The sequence below is a fragment of the Papio anubis genome, chromosome 12, assembly GCF_008728515.1.
Source record: "Papio anubis isolate 15944 chromosome 12, Panubis1.0, whole genome shotgun sequence".
NCBI classification, from domain to species: Eukaryota; Metazoa; Chordata; class Mammalia; order Primates; family Cercopithecidae; genus Papio; species Papio anubis.
In genome coordinates this window covers 40100298-40119383 of record NC_044987.1, presented here as the reverse complement: position 1 = coordinate 40119383, position 19086 = coordinate 40100298, and the positions used below count along the sequence as shown (strand labels likewise).

General features: G+C 45.2%; 1 protein-coding gene across 1 annotated transcript; it reads left to right on the top strand.

The window, feature by feature from the left end:
• Positions 1–2167: 2167 nt before the first annotated feature.
• On the top strand, positions 2168–5087 carry IZUMO1R (IZUMO1 receptor, JUNO). Its single transcript, XM_021926445.2, has 4 exons — positions 2168–2715; positions 3457–3666; positions 4110–4245; positions 4370–5087. Exons 1-4 carry the CDS (start codon positions 2509–2511, stop codon positions 4636–4638), a joined length of 822 nt encoding a protein of 273 aa, XP_021782137.2. The 5' UTR covers positions 2168–2508; the 3' UTR covers positions 4639–5087.
• Positions 5088–19086: the final 13999 nt, after the last annotated feature.

The window sequence follows — 19086 nt, the reverse complement described above, 5'->3', positions numbered from 1 at the left end:
GCTGGCTGCAATTTTAGCTCATTTCCTACAGCTTTGTCCCGGAGACCTTTAGCAAGCCGCCCTTAGTCCTTCCCACCCCATGAAGGACGGTTGTCAGAGGACCTATTTCCATTTCAATAATTACTGTTGTGATTCATGTCTGGATTCTTGACTCTGGCACCTCCACAGCCATTTTAAATTGAACCTTAAACCCTAAATCTCTTACCTTGTCAAGGCTTGGAGCTTCCTGAATATTCGTGAGGAACTGACCAGAATATGAGAGACTGCTTCTCCCCCTGTCAGGCTATGGAGATGCTATTACCATTTGGTATCTGAACCTAAGGAGGAGACTCCAGGCTCTGCTTCAGGTGGGGACATGGGAGAATGGGTTGATAACTGTCACTTTTCCAGAATAAAGCCAACACACACCTCCCAATGCATGTACAACCTCATTATGGCATTTAACCTTTTTTAAGAAGGAGACCTCACTTGAGAACCAGACAGTATCTACTCTTTTAGTCCTGGAGGTTTCTCCCTCATCTGGTCCTTAAGCATTAGATAGGGAGTCGAGTATACCTGAATTTATATCCCAGCTCCACTACTCACCTCTGAGCCTCAATTTCCCCACACCTAAAACAAGGAGGGTGTTCACATTGGAGGTCTTTTTGAGACATCAGATCCTGTAGACAGCACCAGGCCAGTGCCTGCATCCTTGTTTGTGCTCCGCATTCAGTGGCTGTGATTACCCAGGTGTGGAGAATGTCATTTTCCAACATGAGTACACGTTTTACACATCAGTTGTGTAGCTGAACACCACAGAATGTATTTTATTTTATTCCATTAAAAAATACTTTTAGTGTTTTGTTTTCATTTCCTTTGTGTCAATAAAACTTCACTGATTTCAGCTACTTCTCTTTCGGAGAGACAGAGAACATATTGTAAAAACAAAGAAATATGCTCCTTTTCCAGCTTTTTTTTTTTATCATCTTTAGGACTCTCCCAAGAATCCTATCCAAGTTTCTAGTCTCTCCTTAGCTGAAAAGGATAGTCTTGCAAATATGATCAGTGATGAGGACACTTGAAGAATATTTCCCAGAACGATTCCTGTGTGCTAAGGGGGGCTGTTTGGTGGGTTATGGAGGGACTTTCTTTGTTTTGTTTGCTTTGGCTTTGTTCGTATGTTTAAATTCTTGGGTCCCCAAGGCCACACTTCATCTCTGCATCCTGTGTCCTGGGTCTGCTCTCCAGCAGGGACCGTAGCTCCTGTGGGCTGTGCGAGGACACTGTCGGAAAAGCCACCAGGTGACTGAGCTGATGCCTGGCTAACAGTGAAGGGCAGGTAGAGCTACGGAACAGAACATAGGAGGGGCGTGTGGAGAGAGGATAAAAGAATACAATTTAAAATCATTAAGACTTCCTCTATCCCAGGCACAATGCCAAGGTTTTTGTTCATGAACTTTCTCTTTATTTTTCCCAATCTCATAATAAAAACTTCCTTTCCAGAGAGGGAAACTAACAGAGTTTGAGTCATTTTCTCCAGGGGAGCCAGCTAGTGAGTAGCAGAGCTGAGAGCTGAACCCAATAGCTTATTGAAGAGCCCCAGATCTTGCCTATGATGGGGTCTGTTTCTCTGAGGAAGCAAACTTCTTAGAACCCATAGGCCTGCAGAGCTGAGTAAGACAGACACTGTTTAATGGGAGCCACGTGGAGTTCTCCTCCTGCACCTGGACCTAGTAGAAATCAGACAGGGTAATAAATGGGTGGGACGTGGAACTCTCCTCAGCCTCACAGTTTCAGGGGGAGGAGGGAGCAAGAGCACCTGGAGGCCCCTGCCTTGAAAGTGAGTATGAAGAGAGTGCTGGAAGGGGCAGCATCTTTCCTCCTTTTACCTAACAGACCTGATTCTTTAAAAATATTCGAGATCGTGGCTGAACTTGAAACTGGTGATCTGGAGAGAGAATAGCCTTAGATTTGGACTTGAGGTTGGACTCTGAAGAGGGGGCTGGGCTCTTCTTTCCCAGGATGTTTGAGGCTCTTAGCTCAGGGTAGGCTAGAAGTTTCCAGTTTCACCATGATGGGTCCAGGTCAGGCTCCTGCCAGACCTGGGGGGCTGGGGGAGCCATGGGCTCCTGGGTTATGAAGCTGAGGGGCCCTGTGTCCTAAGAGGTTGGGTGCTTGAAGCCCAGGGCCCCTCTCTGCCTTTTGCTTTGTTTTGTCTCTCTTTCTACTGCCTCTCATTACCACTACTACCCAGAACAGAGTTGGATATAGGAAGGGCCCTCCTCCTCATTCCTGTGATGGGGATCAGGCTTTGGATGTAGAAGGCTCCTCCTATCTGACTCGTGCCTCAGCATTTCCCTGGCTCTGCAGGGCCAGCAAGGCCTCCAGCACTGTGTCAGGCCTCCGAGGATTATTCTACTTGCCCTGACATTCCGTGATGCTGCCTCCAACAGAAGGTCCTAGGAGCAGCCAAAGTGTTGCAGTCACTTGAGGGAGATTGAAGCCCATCCTCCTTTTTCAGTGCCTGCTATGATGAAGTGGGTGGAGTGGGGTATCCTTTCCAATGAGTGTACAGCATCGGTCTCTCTGCAGCAGGCCATGGCATGGTGGTGGCCACTCCTACTAGAGCTGTTGACAGTCACGCCCACCTGGGCTGGGGACGAGCTACTCAACATCTGCATGAATGCCAAACACCACAAGAGAGTGCCCGGCCCAGAAGACAAGCTCTATGAGGAGGTACAGTGGCCAGACCTGGGGATGGGATGGGGAAGATCAGGGAAGGGACACAAATGCCAAGATGGTCTCCAAACCTCATCAACCCTGATCATTTGGTTCCTGGGGTTGGGAGTTGAGCAAAGACAACTAGATGGAAAGAGACTATGCCTTTTTGAGACCATGAGAGCCAAGTGATTCAAAGTTCCCATTTCTGAGCTGCTCCAGCCACTGGGAAAGCCGGGGCAGATGGTGATCCCAGAGGTCCATTGTTGACTCGGCGTAGATGAAAACAAGCCTTCCTGCCAACAGGTCCTGGGGAAACATACAACGTATGTAACCCCTCCCCAAGCTCCTAAAGGCAATTGCCAGGGATGTGGGAGGAAGAACACAGCTGGCATTTTGCCTATGAGACCCTCCCACTCAATGCAACCCCAGATTCCCCTAGGTCTCGCTGGGGCTCTTCTACCTGCTTTGCCCTAAGAGGTTTCTGCTGCCTCTCAGGAGCTGAGAGCCCAGAAGTTGTGTTCCTAGAGGACTGTAGCAGCCTGTGGCAGGGGGTCAGTGTGCAGGTGCCTATGCCCTTTGGGTAAACATTGAGAGATTATCAGGGTTCCTCTTATGTAGGGGCTTACCAGCTAAAGGCATCCCACTTGCTCAGGCCTTCTCCTAAGGGACATTTTCATTTCAGCACCCTTCTTCCCTAGACACCTGGCAATCCTTGCCCCTTATGCCTGGGCCTTTTGTTTCCTCGTCTGCCTTCAGTGCATCCCCTGGAAGGACAATGCCTGCTGCACCCTCACAACAAGCTGGGAAGCCCATCTGGATGTGTCCCCACTCTACAACTTCAGCCTGTTTCACTGTGGACTGCTGATGCCTGGCTGTCGGAAGCACTTCATCCAGGCCATCTGCTTCTATGAGTGCTCCCCAAACCTGGGGCCCTGGATCCGGCCAGTGGGAAGCCTGGGGTGGGAGGTAGGAGGCAGATCTGTGCAATGCTCTGTTACTATATTAACAGCCAGAGCTTTCACCCTATCTTATGCTGATGCCTCCAGGATGCTAGCAGGAACAGGAGGTGTTATCTCCCTATGGACAAGAGCAGACCCAGAGGCCCCTGCTGGAGAACCACATGGGGGAGACTGTTTTGACAACAGTGGGATGCAGGGCTATCACCACAGAAGGCTTGGTGGAGTTAGACGGACCTGAGCTTCAGTCTCATGTTCTGTCCCTACCAGCTGTATAGCCCAGGACAAACTATTAAATCTCTTAGCCTCATTGGTGTTATTTGTAAAATAATACTTAGAGACTTTATAGAAGATGATGTACATATGGTAGCTGGCACAAATACCACTGTAGCTATTAGTAATCTTCACATCTCTGCTATTAATGTTCTTATCTCTGGCTATGACTGCACCCAGGAGGCCCCGAGTGGGCAGGGAGAGCGAGTCGTGAATGCACCGCTGTGCCAGGAGGACTGTGAGGAGTGGTGGGAAGACTGTCGCTTGTCTTACACATGCAAATCCAACTGGCGTGGCGGCTGGGACTGGAGTCAGGGTGAGTGGTGCTGACAATGCCTTGGTGGGGAAGCAGGACCCTTGGTGGTCCCCACAAGGGTGCAGGTGCAGAGGCTAGGGATGAGGGAGTAGGAGGTAAGCTGTCCCTCCTCCATCCCCTGCAGGGAAGAACCGCTGCCCCAAAGGGGCCCAGTGCCTCCCTTTCTCCCATTACTTCCCCACCCCAGCTGACCTGTGTGAGAAGACTTGGAGCAATTCCTTCAAGGCCAGCCCTGAGCGACGGAACAGTGGGCGGTGTCTCCAGAAGTGGTTTGAGCCTGCTCAGGGCAACCCCAATGTGGCCGTGGCCCGCCTCTTCGCCAGCTCTGCCCCATCCTGGGAACTGTCCTACACCCTCATGGTCTGCTCCGTGTTCCTGCCGTTCCTTTCCTGAGAGCCCTTCTTCTCCAACCCACATTCCTGCACGCCCGCCAACTGTGGGTCAGGCCAGGCCACAGCCTACCTCCTTCCTCAGGCCCTCCACTAAAAGCAGTGGCATGGGCTAGGGACTGGGTGGGACTGCAGTCCCCAGCCCATGCCACTGCTTTTAGGGGAGGGCCTGAGGAAGGAAGTGGCCACTGAGGCTTCAGCCGCTGGTGCCTGAGCCCTGCACATTTGGCCCGAGGCCCCCTCCACTGCTCTGCTCTGCCTTAGCTGGCCTGGGAGGGAGCTGGGGGCTGGAAGTACCAAGGTGACTGGCCCCCTGCTGCCTTGAGGGATGGGAGATTTTAAGGGGCTCGAGGACTTTTCCCATCCAGTGCACGCCTACCCCTTTCTATGACAGAGCTCATGGTGGCAGACCTGGCCTCCCGTCCTCCGATGGTGTCTCCAATAAATCGGCACTCAACCTCTCCTCTGCTTGACTTCCTCTGTCTTAGCTTTACGAGCAGGGACCCAGCATGCACACAGCGGGAAGCAGTTTGCCCACTGCACTGAAGCCTCAGAGTTAGGTTGTTACTTGCCTAACAATTATTACCCTCTTACTATCTGCCACACATCCTCACAACACCTCTCTGATGGGAGTACTTTCAATGCCTTTTCTTTTTCCAATAAGTGACACCCCATACAAAGGACCCAAAGCCAGGGCGAGAGGAATGGGGCCACCCAGTGCGTCAGCTCTATTTTGGCTGCCAAAATTAAAGCTGCTATCTCGACTGCCTTCAGGGTTCCCTCTTCCTTTTAACCCATTCATTTTACCCCAGAATCACAGCACACTGGTCTAAAATTTTGGAAACCCAAGTTCTAATCTGGCCTCTTTGCTTTCTATATGACTTTTGGCAACTCCTGTGATCTTCATTAAGACTGCCTTGGTTTCTCTCTCTGCTGAAAGGAATGAGTTAGTTGGATTTAACTTATGAAAAAGAAGAAAAAGGAAAAAGCTAGCAACCTTGTTTGCCAGGAGATAGTGTGTGCTCCTTAGATGGTACACCACGACCTCAAGAATAAAGTGTTAGAACTGAACTGGGGATGGGGCCCTGACCTCGCACCCCGGCTGTAAGTGGACAAGCAGCTGACCTGCCCATCCAGCATCTTCTGGAGCCTGGAGCTGGGCGGCTTTCCAGCAGTAGATGATGCTTTCCCCCACAACATTTTATTTGACAAAGAGAGGGTTCTAGCATGGCTGCACTTGATTTGGCTGGCTTTTCTGACAACTGTTCATTCTTGTCAGACACCAGCCAGCCCCGCTCATTGCTTAAACTTGGCCTCCATTCCTTCTGCACCGGCCTCACAGGCTCATCCACTGAGCAGACCTTGTCTCAGGGGAGGCACTGGAGTCACAAAACCAACAAAGAGCGTCCTTCCAAGTGCGGCCCTCAGTGTCTAGAGTGGTAGATGACAGCTGCAGTGAGGACAAAGCTGTTCATAGGAAGTCTGAAAGAAAGGGGCTGGGTGGGGGTCTCTGAGAATGCCTCACAAAGGGGTGAGGCTGGAGCCCCAAAGAAGGAGGGCAGTTCACTGAGAACAGAAGGGAAGTGCTAGTCAAAACCCAGTGGAGGCCCCAAGGTATGAGCCAGATGAAGCAGGACCTTCAATTGCTCTTAAATTAATAGATTGTGGCTTCAAAAATACATATGAATGTATCAAAAATCTCTTAAAGAGCTTAAAAAATTGAAAATCTCTTGAAAACTGAGGTGTCTGTGGGTGTGTGGTTGATAATAAAGCTGAGAGGTTAATGCCCTTTTTAAAATGTTTTTAAATATAAGGAATTGCCAAAGGAAGGTTAAAATTGGAGTGGACAAAACAAGAGTAGTCTGGAAGCCCTAATAACTTGATACTTATTGATCACTTACCATGCACCCAGGATCTCTGGGAAGTACATAATATATATTAGTTCATTTGGTCCTCACAAAAGCCTTATTATCCTTGTCGTATTATAATATTATCCTCATTTTTTACTATTCTCATTTTTCAGATTGGGACATAAATACAAGTAGGTTTGAAACCAGCTAAGTCTGAGCCCACAGTTCCAGCTCACAGGCTTACACTGAACAGCCTGGTCTGTAGTTGAGTGGAACTGACGTGGATTTGGGAGTGGTGGGAGAGAGGGAGGGATGGCTGGTGGCAAGTCACAGTCAGGAAAGAGACTGAGTTATCCCCCTCCATGGGATTAGGAGTCATTACCCACAGGTCACAATTGACAGTTTAAAAGTAAAAAGGCTTCCAAGTTAACCCACCTAGGGTAGCCCTTGTGATTCATGGTGACATCCTTTCCCTGAAAAAGAATCTTATTGTGAGTTCCCAAATTGTTGGCATACTGCTTAATGTGTAGCCTACCGACATTGAAAAGGGTGCTGATTTTTTCTTTCTTTCTTTCTTTCTTTTTTTTTTTTTTGAGACAGAGTCTCTCTCTGTTGCCCAGGCTGGAGTGCAATGGCACAATCTCAGCTCACTGCAACCTCCGCCTCCCGGGTTCTAGCGATTTTCCTGCCTCAACCTCCTTAGTAGCTGGGACTACAGGGACCTGCCACCATACCCAGCTAATTTTTGTATTTTTAGTCGAGATGGGGTTTCACCATATTGGCCAGGCTGGTCGCCATCTCCTGACCTTGTGATCCACCTGCCTCGGCCTCCCAAAGTGTAGGGATTACAGGTGTGAGCCACCGTGCCCGGCCAAGAGTGCCGATTTAAATTTACATATTAAAGTTTTATTGATTGTCTTCCACATAGACATTTTAGCCTGTATGTTGCAATCTGTATCCAATAATTGTAACCTCTATATTGTACCCTCCAATGAAAAAGGACAACTTCAGGATGCGAAATCCCCTCCCTTCTCCTAAACTTTCCTATAAAAAGCCTTCCAACATGTAACACTCCAGAAGACTCCCAACTTTGTTAGTGTGTCTTCCTGGGTCAATATTCACATTTGGCTTCCAATAAACCTTTGTAAATTATTTCTGCTTCCAACAAACCTTTGCAAATTGTTACAAATAGCCTTAATTTTGGTCAACAGGAGTGATGGGTTGTAAGCAATGGAGCAGAACTGTCAGATTTGCAGTTAGATTGTGTGTTTTAATCAGAGTGATCCATGCACATGGCTCACACACATCGGCCAAAGGATTTCTAATGCAAAGCGAGAGAGCGGCTGTCAGTTCACCTATCCACCAGGTTCCTACCCTAGGAGCACCCCTTCTAACCATTTCTGAGTTTAGCTATGAAAAAGTTACAAAATGTGACTTACCTTTTCTGCCAGACGTTCAGACTATGTTTTTGCTCTCTGTTCTGTTTGAGTTTCTCAACTTAATCCTCCAATGTTTTTAATTCCGGCAATCCACTTTTAATTTCCAGGAGACTTTTTTATTTCGTTTTTTTTTTCACAGCCTGCTGTTTTTTGTTTCATGGATGTAATATCTTCTCAAATGTCACTGAAGATCTAATTAGAATGTTTTTAAGCTTGTTTTGAGTCTCTGAATGACCTGTTTCCTCCAAGGTCAATCTGTTCTGTTTCCTTGATTTTCTCCTACGTGCTGCTGGTTCTCTCTGAGTCCAATGGCTTTGACTGTCTATCTTTGGCTGTCATATTTAAGAATGAGGAGCTGAGTTGATTTTATAGTGAGCTATTTTAGGTTTCCTCCATGGTTTTATATAAGGATCTTCATTTCCCCTAAATAGCAGCCCTGCTGCTATTTGTAACAATTTGTAAAGGTTTATTGGTATGTGGGAAGAGCTTGTTGAGAGAAAGACCTTGCTTCAGAGTGTGAAAATTAATGAAGATACCCAAATAAGAACAAGCAAAGGCTATTCGTTCAGAGCTTGCAAGGAAGTCAGCTACTATCACTTGCATTTTGCCAGAGACTCAAGGCAAGGAGGGGAGTGGGAAAGTTTGAGTGGATAAAAGGGAAGGCTTCGGCTGGGCATGGTGGCTCACACCTGTAATCCCAGCACTTTGAGAGGCTGAGGTGAGCAGATCACAAGGTCAGGAGATCAGGACCATCCTGGCCAACATGGTGAAACCCTGTCTCTACTAAAAATACAAAAAAATTAGCTTGGCGTTGTGGCGGGTACCTGTTATCCCAGCTACTTGGGAGGCTGAGGCAGGAGAATCGCTTGAACTCGGGAGGCAGAGGTTGCCGTGAGCTGAGATCGCACCATTGCACTCCAGCTTGGGTGACAGTGCGAGCCTCCATCTCAAAAAAAAAGGGAAGGCTTTAAGTCTGCTAGGCTCAGAGGCTGCGCAGGGGCAGCTGTAGGCAGGCTAACTGGAAATGGGCATCCTATGTGTTTGGTTCAGGGAACATACTTAGCTTTTTCTGATTGGTCCTAAGTTGTAAATGGAGCCAAAAATAAGAAAGCTGGCTATTAATAAAAAATTCCTGACCATGTTGGGTCAATTGTGACAGGGATTATTCTTTGGCTCCCTGCACTGCATCTTCCTGAAGGTAAGATCCCTTACCAAGTGCAGTTAGTAGGTTGGCTTCTTGGGCTACTAGTGGATCAGAATCCTGTTTTATATACAGCTAACCATTGTTCATTTGTAGATTCAGTCTTTCAATCCCAGGGACAAAAATTAGGGAACAGTTATTAATCAACTCCTGGCTGTTTGGGGCTACCGCAGGGCTGATTGTTCGGCTTTCTGGGCTAATTGCTAGAGACAGAGTTCTGATGTCCTACAAGTCTGACTTGCAAGATAGTAGGATGGCTTCTGGGCTGGTTACTATAGATAATGGGTTAGAGTTCTATTGTTATATGTGGTCTGGTCATTGTCCATCTGTATATTTAGTCTCTCGAGACCAAGTTAGCAGGAGCTACATTGGGGTATGGAGCCTTTGCGTGGCAGAATAGGGATGGTTCTCTCTGGGATGCTAACAACCATATGTCAAATTTCAGCACTGTCCAATTAGCTGGGCGTGGTGGTGCCATGCACCTGTAGTCCCAGCTGCTTGAGGGGCTGAGGCAGGAGGACTTCTTGAATCCGGGAGGTTGGGTTTGCAATGAGCCAAGATGGCACCACTGCACTCCAGCCTGGGTGATAGAGTGAGACGCTATCTTAAAAAAAACAAAAACAAAAACAAAACCCAACTTCAGCACTATCCGGAATTTCATTTAATTTTTTAGAGAAGGTTATTCTACCCCAGGGGCTAAAATTGGGTTGCCTGAGCACTAGATTTGGGCAGAGGACATGTGGACCAGTGGTGTGTAAAGACTTTCTTGCTCTGCCCCCAATGCCTGCCAACTCTGAGCCCAGAGCCTCTCAGAGTTTCTGCCTGATGAATCAGCTCCTTCGTCCACTACAGCTGCCGCCTCCAATTTCTCTGGCCTTCTTGTTTCCTTTGATGTGCTCTCATGTGCTTCCTGTCTTCTAAATATTTGTTGAAATCTCTTGTTCGCTGATGGTTTCCTTCACATGCTCTTGATAAAGGAACATGGAAATAATCATTTTAGTGGTATTCATTCAACTCTCTGTAACCAGAAGCTGTAGATTTATTAAAGACTCAACAGTTGTTTAAATAGTAGATTGAAAGACAGCCAAATGGAAGACAAGGAGGATGAGGACAATATGTAGAATGAACTTGCAGGAAAGAAAGAAAATCAGAAGGCAGGTGCTAGAAACCTAATTGTGAGCAACCTTCTAGAAGGCATGAAGCCAGGCTACAGTAGAGGCAGTGGACACAAGAGGGGCAGATTCGGGAAATATTAGAGGATAGAACCAATAGAAGCTTAGAGCATATTTTTGCATAAAGTACCACAAAATAGGTAAAAGATGTTAGGGACGGAGAACTATCCCAAAGAAACCAGCAGCCTTGGATAACTGTACTCTGATGCTTCCATTTATAAGAGGAACTTTCCCCACTTTGGATTGTACTAGGTCTTGGTAGCAGGGAGCTACTAGGGGGTGTTCCTTCTCCTGGAGGCAACCCAGTCACTTTTGATGATGTGGGAACATCAAACCCTATTCAAGTCCTTCCTCAGGAACAATGGGAAGTCCTGGTGGCAAATAAAAAAACAAAGCAAAGTGGCCCTCTTGTATGCTGCCCTTGCTTTAAGATTCTTTCTGAGTAACTTTCCTCGGTAAGATCCCTTACCAAGCACAGGAGTTGCTGCAGCCTGACAGTCATGCACAGAGATCTTGTTCCTAGACCGCCTCTGCTGCCTGACGGAGGAGCGCTGAGCACCCCTGCCATTCCTCTCCCACCCCACCCCCACTGACCTCCTCCACAAAAACGACTGCTTCCTCAGTTGCTTCCCAATGTCCTATTGCTTTCGCTGTTGGAAGACCCAGAAATGAAGATTATTTTGGTGTTCCAGGCTGGTGTTGGAAGCTAAGCTACAAGTGGGAGCTAAGCTACAAGGATGCAAAGGTATATGAATGATACAATGGACTTTGGAGACTAGGGGGTAAGGAGGAAAGGTCAGATCACTTTCCCCAGCTTCAGCCCTTGAGATAGCTCAAGCCCTTTTGTGTCCACTCCCTTCTTGCATCCCCAGGGGGCACTTTTCCTGCCAACAACACCAGTCTCCCATTTTTTGTTTTCCCTCCTACTCTGTTTTCCTTACATCCATCCTCAGATTTACTGTCCCACAGAATCAGAAACCACTTTCAATAGTGCTTTTGCCACAAACGAGCCAAATAGAAACATCTGGAGGGCCAGGCGCGGTGGCTAATGCCTGTAATCCTAGCACTTTGGGAGGTCGAGGTGGGCGGATCACCTGAGGTCGAGAGTTCAAGACCAGCCTGACCAACATGGAGAAATCTCGTCTTCACTAAAAATACAAAATTAGCCAGGCGTGGTGGCACATGCCTGCAATCCCAGCTACTAGGGAGGCTGAGGCAGGAGAATCCCTTGAACCTGGGGGGCAGAGGTTGTGGTAAGCCGAGATCCCACCATTCCACTGTAGCCTGGGCAACAAGAGCAAAACTCCATCTCAAAAAAAAAAGAAAAAAGAAACATCTGGAGGAGAAGAGAGGATTTCCCAGTGAGGAGGAGCTGATGATGGGCTCTGAGATGCTGGCAGGATGTCAGCAAGGAGTTGTCCATCAGACAATTGACCCACAGTGCAGGAGAGAGGTGTGGGCTACAGATAAAAATCCTGGACTCACTTTCCTAGAAGTGTGGAAGTAGATGAGTTCTCTAAGGAAAATAAAGAGATAAAAAGGAGAAGCTTGTGGAGAGTCTCTCTGACTCACCTACAGTCAAGGAAGTGACAAGGAATGGAGCTAGTAAAGACGCAGAGATGCAGAAGCCGGGTAGAAAGGATGGAAGGGAGCTGCATCTCTGAGGGGCAATGTCAAATCCGAAGTTGCCCACTACATGTTAATTAACTCATAATTACTGCGTTCTTACTCGATGCTGGAAAATGCTGGTCCTGGGAATTGAAAGACTGAATATACAAATGAACAATGACCAGGCAATGTACAAACCAGGACTCTGACCCACAACCTGTAACAGCCAGCCCAGGAAGCCAACTTACTATCCACAGTATCCATTCCAGGAAGCCAAAGAATAACCCCTATAACAATTGACCCAAAATGATCAGGAATTGATTAATAACTTCCAGCTTTCCTATTTCAGCTCCTGCTTTTAACTTAGGACCAACTGGGGAAAGCTAAATATGCCCCCTCACCAGTCACATGGAACGCCCTGCTTCTAGTGAGCTGCTGATGTAGTTTGGACATTTGTCTCCAGCTAAGTCTCATGTTGAATTGTAATCCCCAGTGCTGGAGGTGGGGCCTGGTGGGAGGTGTTTGATCATGGAGGCAGATCCCTCATGACTTGGTGCTGTCTTCATGATAATGAGTTTTCATGAGATTTGGTCATTTGAAAGTGTGTGGCACCCCCACGCCTCCACCCCCAATTCTCTTGCTGCTACTTTTGCCACATAATGTGGTTGCTTCCCATTTGTTTTGTGCCTTGACTAGAAGTTTCCTGAGGCCTCCCAGAAGTCGATGCTGCAGTGCTTCCTGTACAGCCTGCAGAACTGTGACCCAATTAAACCTATTATATATTTTATATATAATCCAGTCTCAGGTATTTCTTTATAGCAATGCAAGAATAGACTAATACAACTGCCTACAGCTTGCCCCTTCCCACAGTCTTTGATCTGGGCAGATCTGAAGCCTTCTCTTTTATTTACTCTAAAACTTTCCCACTCCCCTGCTTGCCTTGAGTCTCTGGCAAAATGTAAATAATGGTGGTGGACTCCCTTGCAAGCTCTGAATTAGTAGCTTTTGCTTGTTCTCATATGGATGGTCTTCATTTATTCCACAAGATAGGATAGCAAAGAAGACAAACATCATTCCTGGCCACGAGGACCTTATACTGTGATAAGAAATACATTAAAGATATAAGCAGATGGTTAAAATTAAAAGAACTACAAATAAGATGATTCTTAGGAAAGAAGCATACAGGGGCCCAGAGAGAGTTGAAGAGGTGGCTAATTTAGATGAGATGGATACATAAAAGGAATAGGAAGCCTGAGAAAACATTTTGAAGATTGGGGCGCATGTTTGTAGGATAAATGGAAAGTGCTAGTGAGGTGAAGTTCAAAACAGGGCAGAAGAGCTGAGGGCACGATTTCAAAGGGGTTAGGAGACCCAACATTGAACACAAAGATTATTGGAGGTTTGATACTCTTTCCACTGTGATGGGAGAAGAAAGAAAATGTTTAAGAGTGATTTCAGAATCAAAATGTTTCAAATGTAACCTTTGACTCAATTAACATTGAAGCTTGCCACCTGCTGTGAGTTTAGAAGCTCATATCTGTGGGCCAGGGGGAACATTCTGGGCAGCGTGTCACATGGGCAACTGCTCCTCACGTCCAGCTTCCCAAATTCGCAACCTGGGCAGCTTGTCTGTTCCCAGCCATGTAGTGAATGTAAAATGTCCAATATATCAAAATCCACCCAAGGTTGACAATGCAGAGTTTTTCTCAGCCCTTTGCTGGACTCACAGCAGGGGTGCCCCATCTGCTCAGCCTACTGAGCTCAGCCCTTTGCGGGAGGGAGCATGTGAGTGAGCAAGTGCAGGATCTGGCTGCCCACTCCGAGCACTGACACAGGAGCAAGCTCCATGTGAGGCCCACGGCCAGACCAGGCATGTGGCCTCAAGGTGAAAATGGCATCACCCAGACAAGGGTGTCTATGACTCCAAAGCCCCAGAGAGGGTGTCAGTGTGATCATTAGCTCTTTTAGCTCTGCTGTCCGCAACCCAATGGATGGCGTCATGTTAGCAGCTCAGTTGGTCCCTGGCCCTGTCACATGGGTTGGCTGCCCTCTATCGGCAAGGGCAAAGTGCCAGTGTGACAGCCTTTCTGGGTACCCACACTCAGTGGGTCCGGAACTCTTGTCCAGTGTCCAAGAAGAATGAGGTCATGCTGACAATTGAAGGCTGATGAGGGTGGAAAATGCTATTGAGTGTCAGAACAGCTCTCAGCAGAGAGAGGATGCCGTCAGGTGGTTTCTCTCTCTCCTTGTGTGTCTGGGTCCAGGGCTTTTTATGGACTCAGAATGTGGAGTGGATGCTGATTGTTTTGTGAGTATGCAAAAAAGGTTAAAGTGAAGACACCACTCAAAGGTGGGCACAACAGTGTAGAAAATCAATTAGGACAGGGTAGGTAAAGGTAAAATAGGCAAAGGGTGGGGATCGATCAGAGGAAAGTGCACCAAATGGGAAGACAGGTTCTCAATCCAGTCCATAGATTTGATTTGTAGCTTACCTTTCAGGCTTTAAACTGACTTTGGCTTGGAGGTGGGATTTCACCGGGGACCTGCCCCTATCTGCCTAGGCATTTGGCTGCCCCCTGTTGCTATTAGTGAGATTTTAAAAACTGAGACAGAATTAATTTCAGAGTGAGGACATTTTATGGATAGACTAAAGATTGGCACCAGCAATGAAAAAGCAAAAACAAATTCATTTCCACCTTTTCTGAACTCTGCATCTGTCTATAGAGAGAGGGGCTATGGTTCCAGATCCTAGAACAACCCCTGATTGTAAAGCTGATGGGGTCAGGCCTGCTGACTACTTCACGAAGGAAGAACTTAGCACTTATCAGGCTCTGATTACTTCAATTCAAAGGAGATGTTTGGGAAGAAAGAGCAATTTTCCCTGGAAAGGAATTTGGAGCCTTAACAACAAGCCCCAGGAAGTCAGATCATAGAGAAGAACAAAGAAAGGCAAGCAGAAGGGCCACATTTCTCACCAATAACTAAGTGGGGTTTATCCTCTGTGGATACAAGTCAAATGTGGTCAGTCTCTTCCCCCTCCCTTACTCTAGGACTTCAAAATAGCCACAGCAAGGCATTAAATAATATGCGTTTCTATAGTTTTATTATTAAGTAAGAGGTATGACACCACCCAGTTCTTAACCCATTTCTTAGCCCAGGGAAGTTCAGAGGTAAGATAAAAATATTTGTCTTACACATGACTTAATAACTACACTAAAAAAAACCCTTAAAAATTGATGATGCGTGAAAATAATGAGTAGGATAGTAATTTTGGTGAATATTTTCATAGTTTTGATGAGGTGAGCTTTCTAAAGGCAGTATCTATAAAGTAAAAGATAAATATATTTACTTACATTTTTAAAAGGCAAGAAAGAAAAAGGAAAGGTTTTTTTTTTAAAAAAACACTCTAAATAAAATTAAAAGACATAAAAATAGGAAGAAATATTTGCAACACATACATACAGATGTCGATATTTTTAGTACAACAAATGTTTTTAAAATATAAGCAAAGGATTTGTATAGGTAATTCACATTTAGAATAAACTTTAAACTCCTGCCTAGAACTCTGACCTCAGCTCCTAAGACCTTTGCTCCTGCTTACCACTCTCCAGTGACCTGGGATTTCTTCTCGTTCTCAAAGAAACTAGGCTCATTTATACCTCAGAACATTTGTACTTGCTTGTTTTCTATTCCTTTGATGCTTTTGCCCCTATCATTGCATACCTAGCTCTTTCTCATAATTTGGATTTTAGTTCAAATATCACATCTTCAGAGAAGCCTTCTGCAACTACTCAAGTCACCATTCCAAGTCATACTCCATGTCACCTTGTCTTATTTTTTGTAGCGTATATCACTACCCCAAATAGTGTGAGTGTGTATCTGCACTGTCTCCCTCACCTCACTCTTAGAAAGCAGGCTTCATGAGGCGAGAACCTCACCTGTCTTATTTATTGCTGTATCCCCAGTATATGGAACATTTCATGGCACACAGCGGGGTCTCAACAAATATTTGTTAAATGATTAAATGAATGAATAAAGAAAAATGAGAAAATAAAATCAATAAACATTAACAAAAATTTTGTTTTGTGGGTAGTTAAATAAGTGCAAATTAAAATAATGAGAACCTTTTTAAAACTAATTAGATGGGTAATGACTAAAAAAATAGTACTGTCTGTTTCTGGGGATATAACTTGATGAATGCATTATAGAACGAAAACTGTTCAAATGCATTAAAATATAAAATTGTCAAATCTTTTTAGCTCACAATTCTACTTCCATGAAAAATCCTAAGGAAATGTCACTTCTACTTCAGACTGGAATGATAAATCCATAGATCCAAGAAGCTGAATGAATCTCCAGCACAAGAAACATGAAGGTGACATCAAAATAAATCATAATCAAATTGCTCAAAATATGTGATAAAGAGAAAACCTTTAAGCAAAGAGAGAAAAACATTTGATACTTTCAGAGGAACAAAATTAAGAAGAGAGTGGAGCAACACTGTTAAAGTGCTGAAAGAAGAAAACTGTCCACTTATAATTCTATGCCCAGAAAATATATCTGTTATGGGCTGAATTGTGTTCCCCCACCCCCCCAAACTTCATATGCTGAAGTCCTAACTGCCAACTCCTCAGAATGTGACTATATTTTGACATAAGGCCTTTACGGAGTAATTAAGGTAAAATAAAGTGATATAGGTGGGCCCTAATCCGATATGATTGGTGTCCTCATATGAAGGGAAGATTAGAACACCACGCAGACTGAGGGGCAACCATCTGAGATCATGGTGAGATGATGACCTTCTTCAAGCAACAGAGAGAGGCCTCAGAGGAAACCAAACTTGCCAGACCCTGATCTTTGACTTCTGGCCTCCAGAACTATGAAAAAATTAATTTCTGTTGTGTATACCATCTACTCTGTGGTGTTTTGTTACGGCAGTCCTAGCAACCTAATACAATATCTTTTTTAAATGAAGACAAAGTAAATACATTTTTAGACATACAAAGTTTAAAACATTCATCACTAGCAGACCTAGACAATGAGAAGTATTAAATAGGCAGAATAAAAATAATAGATTGAAATGTAGATCTATGCAAAAGAATGAGGAACATTGGAAAGATGAACTACGTGGGTAGATATCCAAGATTTTTTAAAATTACTTAAATCTTAAGCTCAGGAATTTGAAACCAACCTGGTCAACATAGAGAGACTTCATCTCTACAAAAAATAAAAAACATTAGTAGGGTAGGGTGGTGTGCACCTATGGCCTCAGCCATAGGTAACCCCTCTTTCCAAAAAAGTTTTTTAAAGAAATAGATTATTTGAATAGCCCTATACCTATTAAAGAAACTATAGCCCTATACCTATTAAAGTTGTGGTTAAAACTATTCCCACAAAGAAAATACAAGGTCAAAATGGATTTACTGGTGAATTACAACAAACATTTAAGGAAGAAATAATACCAACTCTACAAAAACTCTCCTAGAAATTTGAAGAGGAAGGCATACATACCTCCCAACGTATTTATTTTTAATGTAATAACTTTAATCAGCACCCTTTTACTGACACATAACACGCAACATGAATTGTTGCCTGAGGAAAACAGTTCTAAAAGAACACAAGAAAAGTTGAATGTGGTGAAGTAGATAGAGGTATCCTAGGCAAAGGCCCCTGCCACAAGGAAAGAGAGAGGAAGACTCTTGTAAAGGACAGCTACTCTTCCTCCAGTTGCCCCCGACATCTCAGTGGTAAGAAACATTTTCTATGTTTCATTGAGGTGGTACTAATATTTTCAGAGCACTACACTACTGAAGAGAAGATTGTGGACAAGGGCAACTTTTCATCCCGTATCACATTTTGGTTCCTAGATCCTGAGTGTGCTACAGTTTACTAAGGATCTCCCATGTGCTGAGTTCTGTGCTGGGAATTTCCAGGTATAACATTCCTTCTCATCCTTACAACCACCTCTGTTATAAGAAACACCATTCAGTACAATGCATCCTTGCCCAAGCCCCAAGTTTCTTTTGCAGGCCAGGAGAGGCCAAGAGATGAGATAAGAAAGGACAAACAAACCATCACAAGATTCAGGTCAGATTTACTCATTGATGTAACCCATGTGGCAGGCGCCTCCTTTTTCTCTCTCACAAGTTATGTTTCTAATCCCCTACCAGGAAGGGAGAAACAGGCAGAGGGGAGGCAAGGAGTCCATCTTACTACTTCCTCAACAGGGCCATCCTTCTAAGGATGTATCCTCATCACTTTGTGGTCTGTAATTAGGTTGTTCCCTCAGCCTGGTGGATAAGCTCTTGTGTCACCTCATTCCTGTTTTCTTACCTTCCCTCCATTGGATATGGATAAAAATTTAAGCTGATTTTTACTGCCAAAAGTCACACAGTGTTGAAAAAAAAGTGATAGACTCATCCTTGATGTGCCTTTCAGTCTTTGAATAATAGAATAAAGTCTTATTGACTGAAGCTTCAAAGACATGCCACTTCCCAACCTTTCTCTTTTTCTTCTCTTTTCTTCTCATAATCCCTTTCTTCAAGACCTCAAATACCCTGCCTGACCCTCCTTTCAGAAGAACTGATCGCTTATATCTTTGTTGGACATTAGTGTACCATGGTTGTATGCATATGACTGTCCGTGGCTTTATCTAACTTAGTAGACTTGATCTTACCATCCCCTGGTTCTGCTAGGAAGTGAGGGCATGGGGAGGGGAGACTTGGGACATGGAGTGCTGGAAGGAGAGAAAGTGGGGTAATGATAAATTTTCTGCTCTGAGTTGCATTTTCCCCCCAAGGTATCTGAAATGAAACATATTTTACCACCATGAAAATTCATTTATTTCTTCAGACTTTCCTATTCTCAATACAAGCAATTACAAAGTTCAAATTCCTTCTTTTGGCATATTTCTTAGAAAACAGTAATCCCCATTTGGATTAATTAAAGGCTTCAGTCAACAAGCAACTAGTCAAAAGACAATTCACAGTGAATGCTAGCATAAGAGGTGGAGAAGGGAGAGGATGACTGGTCATTAGCCATCTGGGTTGCTGCTCCTGTTTCTATAGGAACATCCAGAGCAGTGTGGCCCCCAGCAAGGTTGGTCTTCCTCAGGTGGCCAGCAGGAGGCAGCATAACACATGGGAGTTGGGGAAGAGGGTGCTGTGGAAATGAAGATCGCCT